The 10,691-nt window shown below is 36.6% G+C and overlaps 3 protein-coding genes across 3 annotated transcripts; all 3 read left to right on the plus strand.

Moving 5' to 3' along the window:
* Window positions 1–5,141: 5,141 nt before the first annotated feature.
* ZUO1 (zuotin) lies at window positions 5,142–6,443 on the plus strand (the record flags this gene model as incomplete). Its single annotated transcript, XM_446371.1, has 1 exon — window positions 5,142–6,443. One exon carries the CDS (start codon window positions 5,142–5,144, stop codon window positions 6,441–6,443), a length of 1,302 nt encoding a protein of 433 aa, XP_446371.1.
* Window positions 6,444–7,131: 688 nt separating this feature from the next.
* ERV29 lies at window positions 7,132–8,091 on the plus strand (the record flags this gene model as incomplete). The annotated part of the gene is made up of 1 exon (XM_446372.1): window positions 7,132–8,091. One exon carries the CDS (start codon window positions 7,132–7,134, stop codon window positions 8,089–8,091), a length of 960 nt encoding a protein of 319 aa, XP_446372.1.
* Window positions 8,092–9,348: 1,257 nt separating this feature from the next.
* On the plus strand, window positions 9,349–10,275 carry BGL2 (glucan 1,3-beta-glucosidase; the record flags this gene model as incomplete). Its single annotated transcript, XM_446374.1, has 1 exon — window positions 9,349–10,275. One exon carries the CDS (start codon window positions 9,349–9,351, stop codon window positions 10,273–10,275), a length of 927 nt encoding a protein of 308 aa, XP_446374.1.
* Window positions 10,276–10,691: the final 416 nt, after the last annotated feature.

A 10,691-nucleotide genomic window follows, 5' to 3' on the forward strand; every position in this document is an offset into this window, starting at 1 on the left:
TTCCTCGAAAGTCGACTGTTAGAGTGCATAATAACTATACCTGTTTCATATTGTGGAAACCTTTCATCTTTAGAATCCGTAAATATTGGTGTATGATATATCACCTTTAATATAGATATATGTGCAGTTCCACTATCAACACATTTCATTTTATCCCACCACTATTGAGTGAAGGTTACTTGAGTAAGGCTATTTCATGTTTGAATTGAATTGTATAAGAGTTTGCTTACTTGTGTAGGAACTAAAATGGTTATATCATACCATAATGAATCTACGTTAGTTAAATTTTTCCTAACTATAATTCTCCAAGCCAGAATTTTCTTTAAAGTTCCTCGATGATTAAAAAACATAGTATAATTACACTTGCAGAGCAATATGGTAGACTATACCGGCCTAAGAATTGAACCAATTAATAGTTTTTGCAATCTACAAGAATGATCATTACTTTCTGAAAGGTTGTTATCTTTCGCCGCATCGGGAAAAACCTTTCGGGAGAATAAGTGGTTAATATAAAGCAGTAGAACTTTCAATATCTGGAAGAACCATGACAAAAAATATGGCAGATTATGGTGGATATTTAATGTTTTCTTCAATTGTAGAAAACAGATGAATAATTTAAGAAACTTATAAGCAATTTGAACAACGTTTTAGAAACATTATTTTTCTTGTATGTTAAATGGAAATACGCTGTGAAAAATTCAAATTACGTTTCAAAATATTGTTGTTGGGAATAGCTTTGTCTTTTCCAAACTCAGAGAAATAAGTGATTTTAGATCTTTAATTCAGGTTTCACAAGCGACATTTATTTGAGAAAAACTGTTCTTTGTGAAAGGAACATTCTAGTTTATATTTGCTACAACATAAGCCGAATAGCCATTAACTATTGTCTATTATAGAGAACTTGATTTTTGAAAATATCCAGAATAGAAGCTACACAATGCTCAGTCAAGCTTAAAGCTATTATTCTAACGGTTTTCTTTCTCCGTTCCGCTAGTCCCTCTCAGGGTAATGAAATCATTTAAATTTACTCATAATAAGTAAAATAAAAAGTTTAGCATCTTCCTCACAAATTTTTGGCAGATTGATCAATTTGTGCTTAAATAGGCAACATTCAACTAAACTGCATTGAGGATATAACAACCTATATAGATTACTATCTGGTCAAGAAAGAATACAATAACAAAGAAAAAAAGAGACCCAACTCATATGTATTGAAATAATATTCTTACTTTCCAATAATCTTTAAAAAATGAGTCATATCTCTTGAATATATACTAAATGGTAGGTCTACCTATTTTCCTATTATTGAAGTTTTCTTTTAATAAGTTATTGAATATCAAATCATTACAATAATTGTGTGTGTGATGTGATGCATTCAAACACAATTGAAGTTTGATCCTAGAAATAAGAGCATTCAGCTAGTTATTATTCTTTAATTCCCTCTCCAACATTTTTAAGTCTTGTGCACTAAAATTCCTACCTACTGAATGATAATTGATCCTTCTACTTTTAGGCACTTCAAAAATATCTATTCAGTTAGTAACAGATTCTTGTTCAGAATTGAATTATATATCCTTTGCATGTTCATATATAAAATTTTATAACATCGATATAATATATATCTCATATAAACTACTATATGATTTATATATATATGTATATATATATATATATATATATATATATATATATATATATATCTTTATATCCGATGTTTTTGATCATTTATTCAGTAGCATAATCTATTCGGTTCATTGACAAGATCGAATTATGATGTATTGTTCCTCCTACCGAAGTTCGGTATATGTAAAAGGTATTGCATTACCTACCTTAAAATTACAAGGAAATATATTTAATATCAAAGAAATTTAATATAGTTTTTCCAAATTGATTTGTTTACTTTATGATTTATTCTTTGTATAGGAGTCTGCTGCATGTCAGTTTTTATTGACTATTAATAATTGTCCTTGGAATGGCAGATCTCGGTTCGATAGAAAATCGATGTCTTGATATATCAATTGTTAAAACGCTTTTTCTCTAAGCATTTACAAGCAATTTTGGAAGTTTTTAACAAAAGCTAAATGGTTAATTTCGTTTTGTATTAATGTAAATAAAAATCTTGCATGTTTCGAGCTACTTGACCACATCTCAGCAGTAATTCTTTGAAGATCTGTGGATACTTTCAATCACCACTACATGATGGAAATGGGAAATATCTCATAATTTAAAGCTCCTCGATCTTTTCCTACACATAATCAAATTATTTGTATTGATACAGTATTACATTAACATTTGAAGTTTGTTTTTTCTAACATCTTTCACATATGTTTCTCATCTGACCAGCTTACCTATACATTCTTTAGACTAGCATCATGTTATTAACGTGCCTTCTTCTGTGCTGTAAAGCCGATCAATCAGGGCATCCGAGTCATATAACTAATCAAATGTGTTACGTACAGTACCATGCATTCATAAGTGCTTAGATATATGAGTTGAGAAAATTTCAAAGGAAGTAATGGAAATTGTTGAAAAGTTCTTTAGGCCAGTTCTGGAAAATAGCTTCCAATATATATTTAAAACAACAAAATTTTAACATTCGTAGATCGTCTAATCTCAGTGATATCTAAAATTAATGATTAAAGTATCAAATTCAATTCCAATACACATATTTCTAACTTTATCTCATTAAAAGTTTAATTGGCATCCTTACTGAACAAGAATTAAATATTAGAGATAAATGGAAGGTAAACAGACTGACCTTGTTGAAATAGTACAGAATGTTCATTGATTGTCTGACAATGATTAATAAACTTTCAAATACAGGGAAAGTGTATACTACTGAATCTATTCAAGTTGAATAAACAGAGATGATTTGATAGCAGGTTATTTTTAGAGTTTAAGAGAAATGTTTTTAATGAAAGCATGGAAAGGGGCAATGAGGTCTCATTATTGCATGCCAATTTTTTATTACACGAAATGACTCAAGTATGGAAAACCTGAGAAATAAAAAACTACGTCTATTATAACTTAATTTTGAGTCAAGTGTAAACAGTTTGCTTCCTCAATTGAACTTTGTTTGTCACAATTACTGCCATTTTAGAGATTGCCATGAGTTATATATCAACAACTACCTCTATTGGAAGGTCTAACCATAAGTTCCCTAATCACAGGGATCACAACTAAAGGCGAACTTTATTTTCCAGCAAACAGCCTCAGTAACAAATTTAGCTGCAAACTTAAGAGCCAATACAAGTATGCAAATATCATAATAATTTGTATCCGCTATCAATGTAATGAAGACATGCTTATCTTCGCATTTCCATGCCTCCAAATCTGAGTATGCACAATCTTGCTCCAAAGTGTTAAAATACCAGTAACCACAATCTAAGGATACACAGTGTGCCTGAGTCAAATGCAGCTAGGACGTATCAAAATTCCAACATCTTTGAGATTGTATAGCTTAGAGATCTAATTCTGATTTTTATAGACAATTAACATCTCATGCAATTCGGATAATATAAAGCCCTTTGATTTTTATTTCTAAGTGCAAGGATTTTATAGGCCTATGTAACGGCGCATCATCTATGCTGTGTTTTAGAATGTTCACCTAATGAAAAAATATAGAGCAACAGACTCTACAATACTTTCTCGGGAAGTACCTATAAGCGAAAGGTTCCCTATCCTTTTAATATTATGGGTGTGAAGGACGTTGGTAGTTGGTACCGAAGCAAATGTTTTAAATACTCGACACGACCAAATTTTCCTATAATTGATACTAATTCAGGTGAGGGACAACTACTTTCCTTCAAAATTCAGTGTTGTCCACATGTATATTTTCTCAATGGCAAATAGATACTATGATATTTGTATTCATAGTACAAACAAGTCGCTTAATGCCATGGTTTCATGGCTGTACAAGAAGGTCTATCATATAACTAGATTATTCAGTTATTTTAGAGGTACTGCAAAAACACAAAATACACAAAATTAGGATGTCAACATAGGAAAGGGACAAAAAATAAAACAAAATGCTAAACAAAGTTCCAAGTTGGGTATTTACATCGCAACAGTAATCATAGGACGATTTTCTATAATCTTTGATAGTAACTTGGTTAACGTACTACTTAGATCACAGAACTTTTGATTTTATCCTATTTCTAGTTGTGTCTTATTCATGCACTTAAAAGAGTATAATCAGTTAGTTGCACGAGTTCACCTCCAACAAGCGATTAGAGAAAATATCACAACGAGCAGTATAAGGTACATAAATAGTACTGTCGCAGTATACATGATGATATTACCCAATTATCCCGATTAATATTACAATAGCTTTAAATATCAAGGACAAGCATTTATTGTTGAGTGGTTAATGTCTCAGGACTCGGGGCTATTACAGGGATGAAGAGGAAGTTATAAATATATTGCACTGATTTCACATAGAGTAAAGTCTTGAAGGAGTCAGGTTCTCATATATTAGTAGCTGTATCATTTCATAAACTGGAAGACGATGGAGGTGATGAATAGATGGCAGTACCAGAATCACTGTCTATAATAGCAAAAAAACGAGCTTTCGTTTTTTGATTTTAAATATTGATGGATATTGCTGAAGAAGCTTTATTTTGTTTTCTCCTTATAGTTGATGCTTGGTTGTATTGGTTGACTAGATAAAATGTAAGCATTTGAATGTAATGTAAGTGAATGGTGACATTAGTCTTTATCTCTTATAAAGGTCTCTCACATGTGTTGCGAACCACATATTACCATATATTTCATATGTATGGTTCTAGCATACTCAGACAATGACACGATGACACTGCAACCAATGGTTATGAAACCACATTTTCATTGTGTTGTACTTGTTACTGATCGTTAATTTGAGTTCACTATGAAAATGATATTGGATTGAAAATATTCCTTAACTCGTGGTTGAGGATCTCATCGCGGCAGTAATCTGCTGAAAATTTTTTTCGAAATTTTGATTATTGAAGCTCATCGCCCAGCAATTTGGAAAATAAGCCATATAGCTCAAAAGCACTCTTCCATTCAGTATTCTGTTTTGAAATAATATATATCATCACTTGTTGTGCAACAATAACTAAACAATAACAAGTGGTAAACCTCATTGTATAGACCTAGCAAAAATGTTTACGTTACCAGCTTTAACCAGGGACATAACCGTTGAAGTCAATACGTCAGCACAAAAGTCCAGTGCTGTTCGTCGCCCAATCGAACCAGTGGGCAAGTACTTTATGCACCATGCTCAAAGAACATTGAGAAATCACACATGGTCTGAATTTGAAAAACTGCAAGCTGAACAAAACGTCAAGAAAGTTGATGAATCTAATGTGGACCCGGACGAAGCTCTATTTGATCAAGAGATTGCTGATGTGAGCTTGCTGACACATGATCCAAGAGATTGGAAAACAGCTGATTTATATGCAGCTATGGGTCTTTCAAAACTACGTTTTAGAGCCACAGAAAATCAAATTATCAAGTCCCACAGAAAACAAGTTGTGAAGTACCACCCTGATAAGCAATCTGCTCACGGTGCTGGGCTAGATCAAGATGGTTTCTTTAAAATCATTCAGAAATCCTTTGAGACATTAACTGATGTTACTAAGAGACGTCAATATGACTCATGTGACTTTAACGCGGATGTGTTACCACCAAAGAAAGGTACTGACTATGATTTCTATGAAGCATGGGGTCCTGTCTTCGAAGCCGAGGCCCGTTTTTCTAAGAAAACACCAGTTCCAAGTTTAGGTGATGCTAAGTCTACCAAGAAAGAAGTTGAAGCATTTTACTCATTTTGGCATAGATTTGATTCTTGGAGAACATTCGAATTTTTGGATGAGGATGTCCCAGATGACTCTTCTAACAGAGATCACAAGCGTTACATTGAGAGAAAGAACAAAGCTGCCAGGGATAAGAAGAAGACCGCCGATAATGCTAGATTGGTTAAATTGGTTGAAAGAGCATTGAGTGAGGATCCACGTATCAAGCAATTCAAGGAAGAGGAGAAGAAAGAAAAGGAAAGAAAGAAATGGGAAAAGGAAGCAGGTAGCAGGGCCGAAGCTGAGGCTAAGGCTAAGGCTGAAGCTGAGGCTAAGGCTAAGGCTGAAGCTGAAGCTCAGGAAGCGGCTCTTGCTAAAGCTGATAAGAAGAAAGCAAAAGAAGCTGCAAAAGCTGCAAAGAAGAAGAACAAGAGAGCTATCCGTAATTTGCCAAAGGAAAGCGATTACTTCGGTGACTCTGATAAGGCTTCTGCCATTGACGAGCAAGTTGGTTTGATTGTTGACTCTATTGTTGACGAAGAATTAGTTGAAATTGCTGGCAAGATCAAGGCCAGTCCTGCCGACGGCAAAGTAGTGCTACAAGAAGCTGCTAAGAAGTTGTCTGATTCTGGCAAGCTTCCTGCCTCTTTGCTCTCTTACTTTATTTAGACGCATCTGTTCTATAGACTCTATGATAATGGCCTTAGAATAGCAAATAATTTTTTTGATCTCTCACTTCTACCCTCAAATTATATCAAAATTGGGAAATAGGAATTCTATTTTCAAATTTGAATTTAAATAGATGTAAGTAATGTAGATATAGGAAACTATGCAGTAAAAGCAATATCTGAACTAATGTTGCTGGAAATATACCTTCTATTTAGACACTATGCATTTTAAGTTTAAAGTATGAGTTTCAACAATGCCCACCCCAGCCATTTATTTTTTTTTGTCGTTCTGGAAAAATTCAATACTCTCTTGGGATCAAAGGGGAAAATGCCAACAAAGGTAATTTCTTTGAAAAGCAAAATTCTGGCATAGAGGACAGGATTTTGGAAATTGACAAATCTTCTTGATCTTGTAGACCCTAAGATCTAGATATAGGTCTGTTTCCGTCTACCGGTGGTATTGTGTTGCGGAAGGAACATTCTGGTCTAGTGTTATAATATATTTCGTCGACTCAATAGTTAAGGAATACTAAACTTTGTGTTCGATTCATTGCAAGTGTTACCATATATTGGGGCCATTTATCGAATAGGGTACAATTCCACTCATAGTAAGCAGACACTTAAAAAGGTGAAACTACAAGCTAATTAAAACGTTATATTTATTTGACACCATTTTCATTCAATAGCCAATGTCGTCTTATATGTCTCATAGAAGAGCTGGTGATGCCGGTATCCCAACTAGCAGGAACCCGCAAGCTAGCAATTTCACTCCAATGAATACAACTCCAAGCTATCCAAATATTCGCAAATTTCCTGGTCAAAGTTCTAACGGATTTGAAGACCTAAAGCAGAAAGCTGAGAAGTTTGCTGAAAAGGTGGAGGATTTGACTACACATCCTATAGTGCACCAGATCAGTCCTTATGTTCCTAGCATTTCTCGGTTCTTTATTGTGGCCACTTTTTATGAGGATTCATTCCGTATTCTTACACAATGGTCTGACCAAGTATTTTATCTACACAAATGGAAGCACTATCCATATATACTTGTTGTTTTGTTTTTGTTAATTGTTACTATCTGTATGTTGGGTGGTGCTACTTTGTTGGTTTTGAGAAAGCATACCAACTATGCAACTGGTGTTTTATGTGGATGTATTATCATGCAAGCTCTTGTCTATGGTTTATTCTCTGGTTCGGCCTTTGTGTTGAGAAACATCAGTGTCATTGGTGGCTTGCTAATCGCCTTCAGTGACTCTATTGTCAGAAATAAGACCACATTTGCGATGTTACCTGAATTGAACAGCAAAGATGATCAAACTAAGGGCTACCTATTACTGGCTGGTCGTATGTTAATTGTTATTATGTTTATTGCCTTCACTTTCAGCAAGTCTATAATCACTATTCTGATTACCGTTGTCTGCACGGTGTGCTTTGCTATCGGTTACAAGACCAAGTTTGCCTCCATAATGCTGGGTTTCATTTTGACTTTCTACAACGTTACTTTGAACAACTACTGGTTCTACGACAACAGCAAGAGGGATTTCTTGAAGTACGAGTTTTATCAGAATTTGAGCATCATTGGCGGTCTGCTACTAGTCACCAACACCGGTGCTGGCGAACTATCTGTTGATTCGAAGAAGCGTATTTACTGAACGCACGCATGCACGCACAGCACGCCATATATTGAGTTAGAAGCCCTATGGCTAAAAATACGCATACTTACTTCTTGTAAGAGCTAAAGAAGATAAACGTCACAAATCGCACTATGTACCTTCCTGCTCTTTGCGAGCTATACATATATACATATGTTAGTTACCAGCATCAAAAAACCATCCTAAATACATAGTCACAGCAACAATAGTGAGTGGTCTGCAGTATACAGTAGTCGGGGCTCCACGGCATCAGCCATACGTGCGCCGATTGCCAGCATGACTAAAAGATATCATCACTTCTCACCACAAATCACACCACCTGCATTCTGTTCGTCAAGAGACTAGATGGCCCCTCACACCGGTGGGGGGGGAAGGAGTGAGATGCGAACCGAAGAACAAGGAGGCACAGAGAAACACGCGTACAAGTGTGTTTTAATAGCTACGTATCACACGATACTAATAGGCACGTATTATATGATGTGTGTATAGAGTGACAAGAAAAAAATTTTTTTTCTCGTTTTTGACTTCTAAATATATCATACTCTGGCTTCCAACCGCTCCCCCCGTCCCACCGTAGTCTTCTGCGGAGGGCTCAGTGGCAGACGACAGAGGGCTCCTGTTTGTTTTGCTTTTCTTCTACGCGCACAACGGGAACACCTTTGCAGAAGAAGCCGTAGGAGTAGGAGGTACGCAGGGATGTGAGAGGAGGGGGGGAAGGGTTAGTGCTACTGAGCTACTGAGCAACTGAGCTACTGAGAGCTGGTGCTGACATTCGGTGCAGTCCCTTCTGGGGCTACTGGGGCTACTGGGGCTGGAATGTTCGCTGCGCTGTGGATTACCTCCCCCCCCCCCCCCGAAACTCGTCTGCGTTGGTCGAGAAGTTCGATGCTTTGGAATCGAAGCTGTTCGGCACTGAGAAATGGTCGCACACGGCATTTTGTCAGTAGCTTGGATTGTGGGAGAGCGACGGGAAGCACGGGGAGGCCGCAGCTCTGAAGTTTTTCCAAGCTTCATCTTTCCCTCTCAGCAAACCAAACAATAAACAAATCGAGTTCTCGAGGAAATAGAACTTTGCCCATAATACAGTGGAAAAATATCACTTCTAAAACAAAACAATTGCAAACGGGCCTTCGGTGGGAACATATATAAAACAAATAGCACACTAACCTTGGTACTCTTAGAAGGTGTATAGAACAGAATAGAGTACATACTAAAGGTAATACACATATCAATAAAAAAAATAATAAGATAAGAAATATGCGTTTCAGTACTGTTGCAGCTTTAGCATTTGGTGCCTCCCAGGTTGCTGCCATCGGTGAGTTGGCTTTCAACCTTGGTGTCAAGAACAATGACGGTACCTGTAAGACTACTAACGACTACGAAAACGATCTGAAGGTCTTGAAGAGCTACACTTCCACTGTCAAGGTGTATGCTGCTTCAGACTGTAACACTTTGGAAAACTTGGGTCCTGCTGCCGAGGCTGAAGGTTTCAACATCTTCTTGGGTATCTGGCCAAACGATGAGGCTCACTTCCAAGCTGAGAAGAACGCTCTGTCCAGTTTCTTGCCTAACTTGAAGTCCTCCACCATCGCCGGTTTCTTGGTCGGTTCCGAAGCTCTATACCGTGACGACTTGACCGCCTCCCAACTGGCTGACAAGATCAACGACATCAGAAACTATGTCTCCAACATCAAAGACTCTCAAGGTAACTCCTACTCCGGTAAGCAAGTCGGTACCGTCGACTCCTGGAATGTCTTGGTCGCTGGTTACAACGCCCCAGTCATCACTGCCAGTGACTTCGTCATGGCTAACGCTTTCTCCTACTGGCAAGGTCAAACTATGCAAAACGCTTCTTACTCTTTCTTCGACGACATTATGCAAGCTTTGCAAACCATCCAAGGTGTTAAGGGCTCTACTGACATCACTTTCTGGGTCGGTGAAACTGGCTGGCCAACCGATGGTACTAACTTCGAAGCCTCTTACCCATCTGTCGACAACGCTAAGCAATTCTGGAAGGAAGGTATCTGTGCTATGAGAGCCTGGGGTGTTAACGTCATCGTTTTTGAAGCATTCGATGAAGACTGGAAGCCAAACACCTCTGGTACTTCTGATGTTGAAAAGCACTGGGGTGTCTGGACCTCTGGTGACAACTTGAAGTACTCTTTGGACTGTAGCTTCAACTAAGTTGCTAGATCTATAAAATAAAATACAATGAGGACGTGCTCTACGGATTACTGTCGAATTCGGTTATGACTTTGTACTCTTCTTTTATATTGACTAGGAGAGTGATATTTGCTTTGTTAATTACCAATTCAGTTATCAAAATGGCCTCATTTTCTATTTCTCAATTTTCGTTTTTATAATTTTATTTTTTGGCGGTAAAATTGGTTCTAGGAGTTCAATTAATTTTCGTTCTATGTTTGAAATTTGTTCTAATAGAGGATCAGAAAATTGATACTCCAGTTAGAGTTATTTGTTTATTATTCTTTTAGAAAACCGGTGATATATTTATGTAAGTTATTTCATCAAGATATATTAAGTTTCAGAAAAAATCTCTGTGCACACTGCAAAGAGTCGAGCCATGGGAGAACTTACACGTT

This window comes from Nakaseomyces glabratus, chromosome G, assembly GCF_010111755.1.
Source record: "Nakaseomyces glabratus chromosome G, complete sequence".
NCBI lineage: Eukaryota > Fungi > Ascomycota > Saccharomycetes > Saccharomycetales > Saccharomycetaceae > Nakaseomyces > Nakaseomyces glabratus.